The following is a 19,034-nucleotide window of genomic DNA, read 5'->3' as shown; positions in this document are numbered from 1 at the left end:
CTTCTTCACTTTTGCTAGACTCACCTAGGACTACAACATATCCAAAGGGCATCGAAATCGGTGATTCTGTCGGTGAAGGGTTGTCCTCCTTAGTTACATATGATTTGTCATTAACAGTTTGAACAATAATCGGGAAAAAATAAATATACAAATGAGCTTATGAAGGTATTTTATACTTATCGGGTTCTTATCGGGTTTCGGGTTCGGGTTCGGATTCGGATCGCTCCACAAACATATCGGATTATCGGGTTCGGGTACATATCGGATTCGGGTAGAAGGTATCGGGTTCGGGTACGGACGAAGGATTTCGTACCCGTTGAGAAACACTAGTTGACAGTGGAGATCTGATCATGAATGATTAAATTTTATATATGTACATATTTTATACACTGTGAAAAATTTGGTAGCGTCAAAGTCGAATACTTATGTATATTCTTCGTACTGGTATTGATTTGGTAATAACTTCCAACTGAATAGGTAATTGTTTCTGATCCTGAGTGGTGAATATTTCATTACCAAAATACTACTCAACAGTAATACCATTATTATGTACTAGTACCCGTAGAGTCATACATACATATGTATATTTATGCACTACGGACAGGAATGATTTATGGTCGAAGCATTATAATTGAAGACATTTTTACATTAGAAATGCATGTAAAATGTCTTTAATTTTAATGCCTCGACCATAATACCAATTTTCTAAAAGTGTACATGCATTTGTACAATACTTAAATTTATTCACCTGTTCCAAGGCAAATCTTCTCAATCCATGTCGCCCCTTTGAGCAGCAAGATCAACTCGGACGCACGAAAATGTAGCAAATATTGCAATAAACCAAGGCCAATATAACACGTAAAATAGTAAATATAGAAGACATTTGCCCAAAGTGGTGTAGCCGAGAGGTTTTCCTTATCCGAAAAGATAAATAAAGATACATAAAGCCAAACCGAAAACGTGATGGGGTACATTAAAGTCAGAAATAGAGTAAAGTAATGCATTATTGAGGTCAAATTTGAACCCTTGATTAAAATGAAGGTCAAATCGGTGTCGACCTTAATGGGGAGCGCGTAGGAGCGAGTGATCCACTTAATTAGCCAAGCCATTGTTGGCAAGTATGATGTAGGTGGAACTAATTTTGGTGAAAATTTAAGTTTTGAAGGAATTTTTACCTTCATTCTAAAAATTTTGAAGAGCAATTGGTACAGAGATATCTTAAAATATGTAATCGCTTATCTAGTTTGTTCTAATGAATATAAAAGAAATTTATACGAATTATTTAGTTAATTGAAGTACAATATGAATTAATTAGGTAACGACAAATAACTACTTGTATCATCATGTAGGAATAATGGCAAGAAAAGAAAATGCCACTGTATATACGGTAATTTTTAAAATCGATAATCGTCAAGTTTGGCTGTACTTCGATGTATCTACGATGTATAAAGCCCTCATTTTATTTCTCATGTAAATATGTCAAACATGACAATATAGGTCAGCCAGTCTTGTACTTATGTAAGTATACTCTTAAAAATCAAGTATCAAAATCATACCGATATTCATATACATACATACATATATATGTACGACTCTACCAAAGTGGTACTGATAATTAAGGCGATGCTGTAATTGTTCGACATTAAAGTTTTGCCAGTACTAATTTTTACGGATCGGGATAATTTTATTACAAAATGGTAGCAACTTTAATACAGAGAAATAAATACCTGTGCCACTATACCAGATTTCTAACAGTGTATTTACATATATTAATTTACATGCGTATGCAAATGTTCTGCAAAACGTTCACACGAGTAGCTATGTTAAGCCATGTTTTGGAGCTATTTAGAATGTCTGTTGACCTTTTCCGTCCGAGTTGATATATGCAGATAGATTTTGACGAATCATATAACCTGGCAGCCCACCTGGCCGGAACTAATTTGATAAACTTTGTGCAAACAATGAGCAAACTACATAAAAAAATAGTACCTAATTTTCACTTTATGGAGCAAATGTTAAGCATGAGTTGAAATACCCGTAAATGTGTACGTCTATAATTGGCTAACATTCGGAATAAGACCAACGACTGGGTAACCTTCGCATTATAGAATAAAACACTCCAATTGAATAAATATTATATAATCTTACCTAACTAACACCAACTGGTTAAAATAAATAAAGCTATAAAAGACCAATAATTGTAATCAATATTTTATTAACTCTGAGAGATGCTTATTTTTCTTAAGCAAAAGCTTTCACAAATTGATTTATCTATGTATGTATAATTTGATCAATTAGAGGGGTCGCCCCGGGATGTGGTGATCAGTTTGTAATTAGTAGCAGGGTAGGAAACAATGGTTTCAGAGATCTTATTTTTTCGTACAATATTGCAAATACATTCAACCACGTACCCTCAAAATTTCATAAGCTTTCCTTGAAAAACAAATTTCGTATGCAACTTCAAAGCGAGGAAGTCGGGAAACGAATTTTTTGTAAGTACCAAAATTCGAGTTACAAGGCCCCGAAGAAGTCTTTGCCACATTTCAACAGAGAAGGGGGTGGCCGTGCAAAAATTAAGATACACATAAAAAAGTATGGAGAATCCAAAAATGTAAACTTCAAATAATCAGCTTGCGAAAAACCTATCATGTCGACCCCTTGAAGGCGAAAAATGATTGAATCTTTTTTTTGAAAAGTATCCATCTACCTTCGTGCCTGATGCGGCCATGAAGTCAATAATTAATACAAACAATTAATACTATGTGTATCATTTTAAGGCCCATAACTTGTGGGTCAAAGCGTATGCAAAAAGATCTGCGACAAAACATACAAAAGGTCAAGAAAAAATGGTGAACGCAAGGCTCCCCAAACCTTCCAACAAAATTTCACCAAAACAGTTGGTCATTGGCGACGAGTCCTACGTCTTCAAAAACTTGACAGAAATTCCGAGAAGGAAATTTTTTCATGGGAAATATATCTCTAAACTGAGAACCGAAGAGAAATAATTTTTTTTTGAAATTTCTAAAGATATCCCAGATTTGGTCGGCGTTGGTCCAATTTGGATATTTTTGGGACCCTTAAGTTCAAAGGGGCTGTGTGGGCGTACAGGATTATTTTCAGAAATGCGAGACGGATCGTCTGATTCCTTTCATCAAGGAGTATCAAAAACATAAAATGTAATATTTTGGCCCGAACTTTGCGATCATTAAGCACGCAATATCTGCGAAGGAAGAAATTGAAAAAAATGTCAGTTTGGGGTTGGAAGATGAAGGTCTCTCAAACGTCCATCATCTTCACCCCAAAATTAGAATTTGGACTTTATCCGAGAAGAAATACTTCAAGGTTTGTGAAACAGTCGATACTTTAAAAAAATTTAAGTTCCGGTCTGAGAAAACTAACAATGAAGTTGCAAAGTCTTTCGGAAAAACATTAATGGCGGGCGTGATAAAAATAGTTAAATACAAGATGGACAATGGACTTAGGTCGTCGCTGTTTGCGGATATCTCACGATAGATATATTTCGAATATTCTTCATCATTTTGGCATTTTTGGAATCATGTTTTGACCATTTTCAAGGACAAATTTCACACCACCACTTCCCGTGGCGACCCCTCTATAGATGCATGCCCATAATTCCCAGCAAGGTAAATTTATCATTTTGGTTGAGCTTTTATTCTTCTCGCGTGAGGATCCGATACACTTCTCAAACTTTGATTCTGACCAGCTCCGTCAACTTTTTTAATGCTGAGCTAGCCGTGTGAAGATGACAAATCAGTAGAGTGGGTCATATGAGGACGGGCTTCCTATCTCGTAAGGGTCAAATTTTTCAGGAAGACTTGAACTGAATGAGACACTGGATTTGACAGGTTTCTTGGAAATTCCGAGCGTCATCGTAATTTCTCCAGCATTAGTAGTCCAGTGAAAGTCAATATTCTCAAAAATTGGGGTTTATAAAAACATACATATTTGCATAAATGCAATAATTTAGTCCTTGCTAAGCACCTTTACTCCATCCCCATAATAACGGCACTTTCCCCTTATCCACTCATACAAAAAAGTTACGCAACAAATACCACAGCAAACACCACACATGGCAAAAATCGTGACCAAATTACTCCCAAGTTTTTGTTCTTCAAACCCAGTAGACCTCTTTTCCCTTTCCAGCTCATAAAATGGTCTCAGAGGGATTGAATCGTGGCAAAAGTTTTCACAAATTCGCACCCATTTCGCAATAATTCCTGCACTGTACATCATCCGCAATCTTAGGATCATCGCAATCCTAAGAACGGATAAACCCTTAAAGGACATATAATAATTTGAAGCCCCAAACTCCTGACCCTTGGTGTACTTCTCATTGACCGAGATTGCGTTTAATGTGGGCAGTAGGGCTGATATTCGGTTGGAAAAATCGAATAAAGCGGAGCGGTTACATCGTGACAAATTTCCCAACAAACCGACAGGGTCTCGGTATATCCCTAGTTTTTGAAAATCTACAAGTTCATCATGCGAGTCCCAGATTTGTTTGCAGATTTCTGTGCAAAAAAAGAACAAAAAACGCCAAATAATTTCTTCATTGTACACACTAAGAAAACCAGTATTAAAATAATATCAAGCGGTATTCATACATATGACTCTATCGTCTCTATCAGAGTGGTATTGATAATATTACCGACTAGCAACAGCTCACAATCATTATGTAGGTTTCTGTGGTCTGTGCGTACTTATGTATGTATTCCACATTTTCGTTGATATAAGGACTTCGCCTAAATTAACCTGATATCTTGCTGAAGCCTTCACATTTTACTGATTAACGGATTTCAGCTATAATATTAACTGTTGAATTAGAACGGTTCATATTCTAATAACAAAACAGGACTCTACATTCCTAACAATCTTTTCTTCAGAGTTGTTTTAAACACCTCAAACGTATTTAAATATTTCACTCTAAATACTTGGATGTTTTGAGTGGTATTTAAATGTTACATACGTAAAGAGCTGAATTTATTTTAAGCTACATACATAAAGACCGTCCACTAATGGATTGGACTGAAGAAATAAAATGCTCATAACTTTACACACAATTAATGCAATTTCAAAAAAGTTGCATGTGTTTGCTACCAAAGGGTCTGGATTGCCATACAGTTCAAATTTTAATGATTCAATTCCGCAATATGCTACAGATTGCATTTTCTTCTTCAGATTTCGCATCAAATTCCACCCATAGACTTCACCTACTTTCAAGCTGATTTTCTTCCATTTGTTCTTAAATTTTCTTAAGGTGTCTGGCGTTTCTGAAAGCTTAGAATATTTTGATTTAGTCAGCGCTCAGAATTTCTCAATTGGTCGCAATGGAGGAAAATTTGGTGAACGTTTTTATTTTTTGGCACAAATTCAATTTTCTTCAGATGAAAATACTAAGTGACCTTTTTGGCGTCATGGGACGTTGCGAGGTCAGGCCAAAACAAAACTTTATTTTTTTATGATCTTTGGTAATAAACGATTCCAATCCCCCTTTAATGCATGGTTTAAGATAAACCCCCTGGTTTACAGTACCCTCCAAAATGACGGGATCGGAAACATGACCAATGCCAGACTTGTGTTGCCAAATTCTTCATTGTTTTGTGAATTGGTCTTTCTTTTGGACTTTGTCTTCATATTATACTTCACAGGGGTTGGGACTATGGAAAAAATGCCTTCCTGGAAGATTTGAAGTGTCATCTGTGACGTGGGGCTCATCGTCCATGATGACCACTTTTCCCCGAATCTTCTTCAAGAATTTCTGACAGAACGCATGAATCCTTTCCTGTTGTATTGGTTTGTAATTTGGTGCTGGTTTTTTTGCCCTGGCTATAATCCCTAGTTGATGGACTTTGATTTTGCTCAGATAGGTTTTTGAAATCTTGACCTTCCTTGTCATGGCAGCCGTTGCCGTTGATGGATGATTTTTGAAGATTTTTTTAATCCGATTTTTGACTTTTGTCGTCGCTAGCTTTAAAGGCCGACCAATTGGGACTTTGAATTTGCGTTCATTTATTCCTCGTACGTTTTTATGTAAGAGTAGACCTTTGAATGAGGAATACCTTCTTGCTTGAAAAATTGCCAAGTGATTTTAGAAACATAGTTTGCTTGATTTTTGTGAAACTCAATCACACTTTTTTTCAACTTTTGCCTTTCAACCCAAGTTATTCTAGTCTTAGCCATGACTCAATAATTGGTGACATATATCAATGGAAAGCTTATAACTTGGTCTACTCAAAAATAATTTTTTCGAAATTTAATTTCGCTGTGTTCCCGCCTAGCGCGCCTTTGACGGGGCAGCCCAATCCATAAGTGGATGATCTTGAGAGTCCGGATCGAGGTGTTGAAGTAAGCAGAAGTTCCCAGTCGACCTTAGTAAAAAGTGCACTTGTTCAAATTTGGATTTTCGTATCGAATATATCGTGGGGCCTAGTCATCAACAAATCCGCCAGCCAACCCGTTAACCACCGCGAGAAAAATTTTCCACCGCGAGAAAAATTTTCCGACTCAACGGAGGGAACGGAAAGGGAACGGAATCCGTTGCCATTGCCAGTCACAGCAGTCAGAACCTTCGCCCCAAGGAAACGGAAAGGGAACGGAATCCCTTTACCTTCATTCGCACAACATGACTGACGATGAGATGAAGAGTCCATCGAAAGGATCGAAACTACTTCATACCTCATTCTCGACTCCAAAAGGGCGAGGTTCGAAACGGCCGAAGGAAGACTTTGAAGAAAAAGACGACATCGAACAACCCTCAAACAGAGATCTCCTCCTTGCCCTCGCGAAAGATATCAAAGATATAAAAACCGACGTGGCCGAGGTCAAGGCGCGAACAAAGGATTGGGGCAAACAGATTTTGGTTCTCAACTCCCAAGTCTCAGCTCAAGCGAAAATAATTCAACACCAAAACACTAAGATTGACTCTTTAGAAAAAATAGTGGACGACCTTTACAATCAAGTCAACGCTCATCATCTTATCTTTAAAGGAATTGAGGCCAAAGGTCCACAAGACGCTAAGGATCAACTGAACAAAATCTACAACAACTTAGGCGCCGCTACTCCCAACATTACTGATCTTCGAAAACTTGGAAAAAGCAACAAGATACTGGTAAAATTCAGCTCTTCAAACGATAAAAACTATCTGTTTACTAATGCCTTGAAACTTCGAACCCTTGGAATCTCAATCGAAAACGATCTCTCGCCGTCACAACGAGAAACCAAAAATGTACTTCTGCGGCAACGACGGGAACTACTTGACAATCGAGTGGCATCAACTGTAAAGGTGTACGCGAAATCTCTGCTGGTGGATGGTAAGGATTGGTACGATTACAACAAAGCGACGGGAATTGTTGAAAAACGCAAAAGTGTCAACAACAAAACCCAACCCATTCAACACCAATGAGAACACAGCCCGCCTTTCGCACATCTACGCCAACAAAATCTCTTGACAATGAACATTACTGCGTGGAATATCGACGGACTAATCAATAAGGATCATGATTTTTTTGAATATATGACGAAGGAAGCCCCGGATATTTTTATTTTTCTCGAGACTTGGTGCACCGAAAAGGAAGCATGTGCTAAGCTCTCGAACTTTAACATTACGCACACCCTAGTGTGTCAAGACGCGGAAAACTCGAAGAGGGGAAGAAGTAAAGGAGGAATAGTTATTGGAATTCAGAATAAACTACAACATGCTGTAATTACTAAACGACGCGGCTGGATTGAAGTTACTGTAGAAAATGTAATACAAAATGAAGCACTCAGAATTATCGGATCTTATCTCGCACCTAATTTTGATGGAGAAACTGAATTCAACGACCTTATAGAGACAATTTTACACACTACCGAGCATACGTTAATAATCGGCGACCTTAATGCGCGAATCGGTCTACTTCCCAATCTCATTGAAGGAGAATATTACCCCAGAAAATCACAAGATCTACACATGAACGACCGTGGGAAACAGTTAATGACGGCTGTAAGATCTGCAAACATGGTTGTTCTTAACGGATTCTGGAAGGGAGACTTGGACGGTGGCATTACTTTTCAAAACGTGAATGGCCGTAGCTTGATTGATCTCTGCATATCTTCCGACGCAACACTTGTCAATGTTAATCATTTCTGTGTCAAACAATATATTGTGTCAACCCATCAACCAATTAATATCAACCTTTCTGCCCAAATCCAATCATCACCGCCATCTAACGAAGGGATACAAACCACCGTTATTAATAAAACAAAATGGAACCCAGAAAAGTTGGTGGAATTCAGGAAGACATTAAATGAAAAGTGCAGTGAGAACAGTGACATTTTTTTAAATGTAAAGAATAGCCTAGACCTTCTCGGAATGTCACAAATAATCCAACTTCCACAGACCTGCGCAGAAAACCGAAGTGGTTTGACGATGAATGCAAACAAACTAAATCCACAGCAAGCAAAATGCTACGAATTGCAAGGAAATCAAACAAACAGGATGATCAGGAACAATACAAATCACTGCGCGCTGAATACACCAATCTGAAACGGGAAAAAAAGAGGGCAGTGAAGCAAGATCAGATTAAAAATTTGCTAGATCACAAAAACTCTTCAACGTTCTGGGCAGCTGTTCGAGTATTCAAACAAAATTCTACATCTATTTATCCAATTGAAGCAGCAAATTGGCATTCTTTCTACTCTAAGCTATTCCAAAGCAACAGTTGCCGCACCGAAATTATACCAAAGGAAGTTGAAGAACTTGATCACGAAATATCTACATTTGAGGTCTCCCTTATCGTTAAAAAATTAAAACTTAAAAAAGCTGCAGGAAAAGGGCATCCCAAACGAAGTTTGGAAAGCTTTAACCCCAATAGCGATAAAATTTAATCTAGATCTGAAAATAATTTTAACGTGTTATGTTAAAGTTTTATAACAATTTCTAAACGCCACGAAAATATTGTATAACTGTGCTAAAAATGTAACTATTTTTTCAAAATTTGTTTAATTTTAGAAAAACATTTTAGAAGTTATTTTATACTCTAGGAAAGAAAAATCTCAGAAAATTTTTCTGAAAGAATTTCTCCTAATAAAGCATTTCTAGACCACCCGGTACATATTTTTTTATTTATTTTCCAGGTGCCAAGAATCACTGAGCCGTCCTTGTTGTATGAAAAAGTGGTCCGATTTTTGGAGCAGAATCGTCTCCGAAGTATTCGACCTGCCGGAATTATGACCTTGATTCGAGAAGATTCTCCCACCGGAAAGAGCGACGATGTGGTCCAAGGATTACTTCAAGTTAATGCGAGATCTGATTCCTTGGAAAATGAGGACAACCAGGGAACAAATGCAGCAATCTCATTTTCGACGCATGCCCACTTCCAGTAAAAGAATTGGAAAGACTAAAAAAATTGCACAAAGTATTAATAATGGGAGGTTATAATTTACTTAACGATTTAATGATTATCCATAATTTATTACTGTAATACTTATTTCAAACATTTATTTCATAAAACAAATGTTTTATAAATTTATGAAATTAATTTTAATAGGTTCACATTCGTATGCACGATTTCCAAAATTTACTTGCATCTTTTTCTCATTTATCTGATTTTTAATATTGCAACGAACATCATTTTGTTTTGTACTTGAATGATGAAAAAATGATAAGATTTTTTGCCATGTTTTGTATTTTGTACAGGTTTATTTGCTAATTATTGAAACGATGCGATACACTAAATAATCCATCCATTAATTTGTATGCATAAACAGATATAAGAATAATAAAGATTTACCCACTCTTTAAATGCATTTGCAAATACATACATACAAGCGTGTGAAGTTGAGTTATTAAATACAATAAATACATGTTTTTACAAACGTAATGAAGTACTTATGCAACACTGTACATTAATTATCTGTCATTTATGAGACTCTAAGATTAGTTTGCTAAATTTGGTTGGTAATTAAGTACCCACTCCGACGAAGCCTGAAGACTGTTTTGAAGGGGATGCATCTATTCGTAATCAATTTCGTATTGACGTACTAGTGATTATGGTGTAATGGCGAAGTATATATGTGCATCGGTGATGCAAAATATGTGCATTTACACATCAAAGTATCATATTCACATCTCGTCATACTTTAATTATAAGGCTTGCAAAGTTATAAATACGTGAAGAAGGACAATATGAGACAATATATACATAGTCCAAAGTGTAGTTTACATACACGTTTGTCTGGGCTTCATTAATCCATCAAACCTTGTCAATTCTTCGATTACAAATTAATCAATTGTGCTGGCCACTGGTTCTCAATACGAATGCAGAGGCCATGCAGGACGTATGTGACGTATTTTTCGTACACTGATTACTAATCTGGCACTGTTTTGTAATGTATTGTTATTAAAGTTTACCATTTTGTCTCGCAAATTTTTACGGACCGGTAAAATTTTAATACCCAACGGTAAGAAGTTTAATACCCAGGAGTTTAATACCTGCTGAACTAGACCAGAATTATTGCAGCTTAATTTTTGGCTTTTTGTACCTTATTTCGTGACAAAATATTAATTTTCATAGGATTAAATTAACCTCAAAAACCATATTGCATGCACAGTCACAAAATGTGCTTATGTAAAAATAAATACAAGTTTGGTACCGAATTTCACAGGATTCTTCTCATCTGCCCATTGTGTTTGAGCAGCGTGTTCAGATAATGTAGCGACACAATGGTTTTGTAACTGTGTAAAAGCCGTGGAATAAATAAAATTCGACTGAAGGATGAGCTTTCTAATCATGCTTTATTATCGCCTTCATGATAAAATAGCCACGCAGCGGGCCGTGCAGAAAGTATGATACATATGTATCAATACCCTCCCGATTTCTTGGGAAATTTCCATCATAAATTTCTGGCCTTACATACTTATTTTGATGTTTATGATTTTGATTTAAATTTTTATACCATCCTGTTCGAACGACCCCTCACTATTAAATAAAAGTGAATTGAACTGGTCTGCGGCCGTTTAGTAGTGGAAGTGGATGAAGCAACTGTTCAATTAAAACGCTGTAAGTTAAATACGCACAATACGCGAATCAACAGTGTTGTTTTTATTATTTTGTATGCATGCAAGTACATTTCGTCACGATCAAGTGAGCAGTGGTTTGGTTTAAGGGGGCCGTGCATAAAGGCTATGGCACATTAGTGCCTAATTTTGTTCCGGATTTTTTGGACTAATTTTGACCAACTTTGCAAAATTCCATAAATAACAAGATGTTTTGAACCACATGTTAAATTGATGACATCATTTACGTATGGCCCTCTCCCTTTACGAGAGGAAATCATTGCCGTGAGAACATAGAGTTTTATTAATATAAGCAGAGGGAGTACCATTGCTCTTTGTTCAGCGAGAATGCAAGCCACGTGATGTTTTGATTTGGTTGAGAACATAAACATTACGTCATCACTCATCACCACCATCACTAGAATGTTATATACAACACATACAAGGCATGTATTTTATGTATAAAATTCTGTGAGGTTGTTGAGACTCAGTTTCAACGTCAGGTACAGGTAGCATGTTACCAAACTTGTTACCAAATTACGATAACCTTCAAATTCTCATTATTTCTTCATGACAAATATTTTCGAAATAATTTTTAAGTAATTCTTAACTAATGTTTCTGACCACGGTCAATAAACCAACTTAGATACACATTGTGGTTGGATGGACCCCACTCCGATCTGCTTGTTTTTCCCCAACATGAGAGCCATCATACAAGAAGTAAATCGTCATTTTAGTCTGTTTAGTTGTGGTTTAGTTTGAGGACTGTCGGTATGGTGGCTCGTTCGCATGCAATTTTAGATCACCCATTCAATTAACCTGCTCCTGTCAGGCCTTGCGTGAGAATTTCTATTTCTCAATAACGTGCCCCACTTTTCATGCAGTGTAGTTTATGTGCATACACGCGGTGTGTTCGTCTCTCTCCTTCTGCAAATTTACTCTAAACGGATCGATACTTTCCCGGAAGGTGTTGAGTTTAGTGGTTGTGTAGGATACCCGGGTATCCACGGGAATATATACATATTCAGTTCGGGAGAGACAGAGACTAGTCTGGCCGAGTTGTGAGAATTGTTTATTTATTTAACAAAACGGCTCACATTTTTTAAGGAATTTTATTAAAAATTGGGGAATAAATTCTTTGCGATGAATTGATAGTGGAGTGTTTTAGGTTGAGCTTTAAGGGGAATTGGTGGGGGGTGGTGTTTTCGTGTGTGAAGTGTGGAGGAGGGGGATTGAGGATGAGTGGGTGTGGCGCGGTTATGGGGGAGGAGGAATTTATCGCGGCGCTCGATGTGGGGACGACTACGGTGAAGTGTTTAATATTCGATAAGGCTGCGAGAGTAAGGGGACAGGAGGCGACGCCGGTAAGTAGTAATTAATGAGGGAATTGTACATATGTGAAGTGTGTGATTGGTAGTATAAAATTGCCATTTTTATGCTGGTATACATATATTCAAAAAGAACTTCATATGGATAAATTTTTCCAGCAAGTTTTCAATAATTTCTAACACTTACAACAAAAGCTAATATAAAACGAATGAAAATGTTTTCAAATTGGTATGAAATTACGCTACATATGTATGCACATACCTATAGGTTTACATAGTCAAGGTTCTTCTTGAGTTTGTATATGCATGTTTTAAGTAGCTATTGAAAACCATTGAGGGATTGGTGCAAAAATTTCTCCACGTTAAACCCTTCTGGAATAAGCCTATACATCAGAATAAGTCTGATTTCATGCACCTTTTCCACGTTTCTTCGACTACACTACAAAGCACTTTGTTTGCAAAGAATCATAAACTTACACACTATTTATTCGTATGTGCTACACATATTGGTTGACTGTAATTAATATCCACCAAGTGATCCCAGGTGAAAAATTTAAGGGATTTTATGCATTAATTTGGCTGGTTTTTATGCAGAGAATTGGCTGGATTGTATACAGAAAAATTTATGTCGAAACAATTTGTGCATAAAATGCGTAGAATTATGCATAATTGTGCAAAACCTTGCTGCAGAATATACCTGTCAGAAGTTTTATGCAGAATCGTTCATACGTTTTCTGCACAAACCATTGGTCCCGGCAGTTGTGTCGAATTATGTCAAATTCCACACACGATTTTCACCCGGGATTTTTTGGCCAAAAGATGATTTTAAACCGTACTTTTTGGATATTGTTTAGATCCGAATTGAATATCCGAAACCGGGATGGGTGGAAATGGATCCGGACGCGCTGTGGTATAATGTCGTCTACGTGTTGCGTGGTGCTATACAGGGTAAAGATTTACTTTTATAAACATACCTAAACATTTATAAAAAAGGCCCAGCAATTTTGAAAAGATTTGTAGAGATCAAATTTGCCACATTACTTAATATTGGATAAAATTCACGATTTGAAATATATTTAGATATTACTAGTAAATTCGCATTTTTGCTTAAATTTTTGATTCCATCACGAATTGGAGAGTATATTTAAATTGATATCTTGTATATATACTTAAAATTTTAGGCAAAATTTGCACCCCCACATTTTAAATGTGCCAAATTAATGCATGCAAAAGTTAATCATAACAATTATTCATTAACACAGACGCCGGTATTTCGCCAGGAAAGTTGAGATGCATGTCGATAACAACGCAGAGATCCTCCTTCCTGTTCTGGGATGCCAATAATAACACCCCCATCACGAAAATTATCAGTTGGAAAGACCTCCGCGCAGCAGAATTGGTGCGACGGTGGAACACGTGCCTTTATATCAGGTCAGTCTCCTGATAAATATGCATTCTTAAAAATAATGCTGCCCTTTTGAAAAGTAAATGCTCCATGAAGTCAATATCGCGTAAAGTGTGTATGCTAAATCTGAGAAAGAGTATAGTTTACGCTGTACTCAGCATAATTTATTCGAGTGTATGTACTTTTTGATAGGGCAGCATCATTTTTTAAAGGGTTCTGATTATGGTTAAAAATGTAGTAAATATAAATTTAAGACGATTATGGTGCTTAAATACTTCTTTACCGAATTGGTAACGAATCATTACCTTGATTCATAACTTTGTATTTTTTAGGTCATTCCGCCTGCTGTGTAAATTCCTTTACTCAATTACAAAAAACAAGTGTTACTTGTCGGGTTCCGTGTTGCGCGTGATGAATGAACTCGTCGTGATCAGGTTGCTTTGGGTGCTCGAAAACGTGCCCGGCATCCGCGAAAAAATTGCCCTTAACCAAGTCAAGTTCGGAACCCTGGACACTTTTATCATTCACAAGTTGACGAGTAAGTTGGCATAACAAATTATGAATTTTAGTGCAAAATCTGGTGTTAATTGGAATTTTCAAAATTCAACAGACGGAGAGAAACACGTGACTGATTTTAGCAACGCGTGCGTATCCGGATTTTTCGACCCTTTCGTTCTAAGCTATGCCGAATGGGCACTAAAAATGTATCGCATTCCGTCCTCCATCCTGCCAAAGTTGGTTCCAAGTTGTGGTAAGTTTTCTCTTTTCGAAGGATGAAAATTAGTTTAAAAAATTTACAATTTTTTTGAAGGCTGTTAAAAGATTTGTAAAATTGCGAGAATTGTGCTTAGGACGTTTACAAATTATGATTCGTTTTAATTTATCTCAACAATTTCTAGAAGTTCCAGAAATTTCAGAATGTAGATAAATCATACCTAAAATTAGTCAAATTTTTCTTAAAATTAAAGAAATAATTTAAAATAAGAGAATAACTTCAAGGTTTTTATAAAATGTCTGATTTGTTTTAAGTTACTTTAAAACTTTCAAATTTTTCTTTGGGGAATTTTACAAAAAATACTTAAATTTTCACGCTTTTCTTAAAGCTACATAGGCAATAAGTTAAATTGACTTTAAAAAGATTCTGATTGGGTTTAACTTATTTCTAAAATTTTCTAAAGTTTTTTAGGATATTGACAAATTAAATTGTTACATTAGTCAATCTTGCCTAAAATTAAAAACTAAATTAAATAGCGATGCATGCAATTAATTTACAGGACCGCATTTCGGAAGTTGTCGAATATTCCCGGGTTTCGAAGTGCCAATCTTGGCCTCCGTTGCGGACCAATCAGCCTCCATGTTCGGGTCGGGGGGATGGGGAAAGGGGGCCGTGAAAGTGACCTTGGGAACGGGCGCGTTTCTCGACGTGAACACGGGAACGCGGCCGCACTCTGGCGTGGGGGGAATTTACCCCCTCGTCGGGTGGAAATATGGCGCGGAAATTGCCTACATTGCAGAAGGACAGAGTAAAGACAATGGAAATCTGGTCGAGTGGGGAAGAACAATTGGTTAGTGAATTTATTTAAAAAATTTAAATTGTTTCAAATCGTAAATCTTGCGCACAGCACATTAAATTTCCCGTAAGTAATTTTTTTTAAATTTTTTCCCCAGGCTTGTACAATTCTGTCGCGGAGTCGAGTACAGTTGCAGAATCGGTCGAAGATACGAACGATACTTATTTTATCCCGGCGTTTAGCGGACTTCAGGTTAATATTTCTTTCATTACAATTTTTTGCCAAACATGTGCGACATTAAGAACATCGGTGTGAATTTGTAGGCGCCTTATAACGACATGACGGCCACATCCGGTTTTTTCGGGATGAGCCCGACCACGACGAAGGCCCACTTGGCCAGGGCCCTGCTGGAAAGTTTGGCCTTCCGGGTGGCACAGTTGCTCAATATTTTACAAAGAGAAGCGTCCGACATTGAATTTGATCACATCAAGTAAAAAAAAAACTTGGCAAGAATAGTTTTCATGTGGCATTTGCTAAAAAATATTCTTGTTCACTAGGGTGGACGGTGGAGTTGCGAATAATGACTTTGTCCTCCAAACTATCGCGGATTTGACGGGAAAACCAGTAATTCGTCCGGTCTGCAGAGATATGACCGCGTTGGGGTGTGCCTTCATGGCCGGTGTGAATTGTGGTAGGACGAATAACATTAGCTAATTCTTTGCAAATTTAAAATAACGACTTCAAAGTTGAAACAGTTAAATATTTAGCTCACTAGCTAATCAATAGATTATAGAAGTAAATATTTTGCAAAATCTTCCAAGATATGGACACCTATTTAAGTAATTGTGTTACAAAATTTACACAAATTCAGAAAAAAAATTATTTTGAAACATTTCCACAGCATTTACGAAATATGCCAAGCAAAATTTCCGGTTAACCCTTTAACGTGTATGATTAACGGAACGTTGTATTTTTACCATTTTACCGAAAATTTGCAAACATAGGGATATTAAATTGTTATTAAATAAGATGACAAATCGGGAATTTATTTTTTACAGGATTCTGGAGTTCGAGAGAAGACCTCCTCCAGTTTTACCGAGTGGAGCGTATCTTTCACGGGGTGGAGGACGGGGTGCGAATTCAGGTCCGTTTTGCCGAATGGGAGCGTGCATTGGAACGATTCCTCAAGTGGAGAGAGATCAAGGAGCCGTCCTGATGGAAGGCCGCTCTCGCGGCCATCTTGCTCATGGCTGTGCTAATCATGATAGGCTACTTCATGGGGGAAATGTTTTCGCAGCTGGGGGGAAACTTGGAGTTTTGGGAATAAATTGTTTTGCACGTGATTTGCACGATCGAATATCTATATTTTCTTTTCTTGTAATTCATTCGAGTGTATTTATAAGTTTATTTATTTATTGCCCTTCGCATACTAAAATCGACAAGGACAAAAGTCGCCCAATTTTTACACGTGAAAATTCTCATTAGATTTGTCAACAAATTTTTTTGCAAAGAAATTATTTGCTAATTTTTGCACACAAGCGCATTGGTAATACGCATTTGCAATGTGATTCATCAAAACGCTTTTCGAAATGTCACCATTTTACTAAACCTGATGAGTAATAAGGTGAAATTCTGAGATATCCGAATTTTGTCGTGAGTACGCCCATGACAAAGTATGTATATATTTTTTTTTTTACTTATTTATTGGTTTAGGCACTTTTATTATGTAAGTGTGAAATGAGCTGTTAAAGCTATAAATTATTGATACCGTCTTCTGAAAAATAATGTAACCCTTTTGAAAAAGATGCACTCGTAATTCTATGTAAATTAAGCAAACTTTGCTAATACAGAGTAAAATTATTTACATAACTTGATAAGTAAAGAGCAAAGTTTACTCTGCATTTAGTATAGTATAGTTAAATTTCCAAGAGGGTAATATTATTTTTAAGGGTGTACGCTACTGAAATTTTTCAGCCACGGTTTTACAACTTTTCATAAATATCTATATATTTGCATATTAAGTTCCAGCGGTGAATGTATGTACCCTATGCTTAATAAGAAATCTAGAACTACCGCCTATGAATAAAAAAATTTAGGTAATCTTCCAACCTATTTTAACCACTCGTGTGACAAATATACTTATGTACAGGATGATTTAAATGTCTCGGTACAATGGATATTTTTGTATCTACATTAATCACCATTAGTCAACAGGAATTGGAATTGAGATTTTTATTGATTGTTCAACTCGTACATATATCAAAACTGATGGAAAAAATATACATAATATCAAAATTCTTAAAATTGCGAGATTCAGATGTAAAATTTTGGTAAGAAAAATGAAAATGCACGAACTTTTCTCATTTTGAAAAATTCTCCATTGTAGCGAGACAAGGTTTAAACCAACTTGTATATATTTATGTGTAGCACACGTTTCGAACGCGTCCACGTGACAGCAAGCAAGTTATTTACCTTGTAAAATTTATCACATTTTTATCTATGGCCCAAAATTTGTGCACATTTGACAAAATTTTGATAAATTTGTAACATGCTAATGTTGCACGAATATATAGAGAAATTTAGGAAAATTAAAATATCACCAATTTTTTAAGTACGAACATTTGTAAATTTTTAATTTTGTGAATAATTATAATTTATAAATAAACTAGCAGAGAAGCCAGTCTTCGACTGGCAGACATGCCAAGCATTTCAAATGGTCCATAAAACAAATCTCATAATGGAACCTTTTCTCAAGCTACGCCGGAATTGTCTAGCGAGTTAAATATATTAAAAAATCGAGTAAAAATTAGTAGTCACATGAAATTGCAAAAGTTCAATTTTTACGAAATTTTCCCTCTTTTCCTCCACGAGGCGAAAACCAAGGCGGTTGTGTGAACTTTGCCACCAATATTTTCCTCCAAAGCCAACGGAAAGATAAGTGACATGTGACTACTAATTTTTGACTTTGATTTTTTATATAACTCGCTAACAAATCCCGGTGTAACTTGTGGAGATGTTCCATTGTCAGAGGCCCGCTGGCATCAACTGATAACCCTCCGCTGTGCAAATACAGTGGACAAATAATTTGAAAAATTTTGGCGAAGAAAGTGAACCCATTCATCCACATTACTTTGCAGTTCCGTAACTAATTAATTACAATCAGAGCTTCACACCCCGCAACCGTGACTGATTTAAATAATTAGCATAGTATAATATCCATTTGTTGGGGGTTATCAGTTAAAATTTTGGTGACCTGTGACCGTTGAACTTCGACCTCGAGTGGCGTGACTTTATTCAAACTATGACCGCTCTCACCGTCTTTGACTAAGCTTTCGAATGCGCTATCATACGTCGCTGTAAGTGGTCAGATGACGGAGGAGTTCATGCCGACACAAATTCGTCGGAGTTGAATTAAGTAATAGGATATCGTCGTACTAATTCTATAAAGACCGAAGTGCAGTCGATAGTTAATTTTAAAAAGACCGAAGTGCAGTCGATGATTAATTTTAAAAAGACCGAACTACAGAAAAAAAATTCTAAAAAGACCAGTAAAGTCTAAGTGCAAGCATGTATTTACTTATACTCTATCTAGCGGTAATATCTAGCGGTGAATGTACCCTACGCTTAACAAGAAGTCTAGAATTACGTCCGATGAATAAGAATCGTACTTAATCTTCCAACCTAATAGCATTAACCTTTTACCAACTTGAGTGACGAATACAGGGTGGTTTAAA

At 36.5% G+C, this 19,034-nt stretch overlaps 1 protein-coding gene across 2 annotated transcripts; it reads left to right on the top strand.

Moving 5' to 3' along the window:
• The first annotated feature begins 11,036 nt into the window (after positions 1-11,036).
• Positions 11,037-17,918, top strand: LOC110842316 (putative glycerol kinase 5). 2 transcript variants are annotated; one of them, XM_035860924.1, is made up of 10 exons: positions 11,037-11,060; positions 13,239-13,332; positions 13,647-13,815; positions 14,122-14,327; positions 14,400-14,540; positions 15,064-15,354; positions 15,458-15,552; positions 15,624-15,790; positions 15,858-15,991; positions 16,359-17,918. In XM_035860924.1, the coding sequence occupies exons 2-10, from the start codon at positions 13,275-13,277 to the stop codon at positions 16,514-16,516; spliced, it is 1,419 nt and encodes a 472-aa protein (XP_035716817.1). In that variant the 5' UTR covers positions 11,037-11,060; positions 13,239-13,274; the 3' UTR covers positions 16,517-17,918. The 2 variants fall into 2 exon arrangements, with proteins under 2 accessions (XP_035716817.1, XP_021943719.1); XM_022088027.2 differs by lacking the exon at positions 11,037-11,060 and adding an exon at positions 11,094-12,420.
• Positions 17,919-19,034: the final 1,116 nt, after the last annotated feature.

This window comes from Folsomia candida, unplaced genomic scaffold, assembly GCF_002217175.1.
Source record: "Folsomia candida strain VU population unplaced genomic scaffold, ASM221717v1 Fcan01_Sc001, whole genome shotgun sequence".
NCBI lineage: Eukaryota > Metazoa > Arthropoda > Collembola > Entomobryomorpha > Isotomidae > Folsomia > Folsomia candida.
The sequence above is the reverse complement of the archived record's forward strand: the minus strand, read 5'-3'. Positions and strand labels throughout refer to the sequence as shown.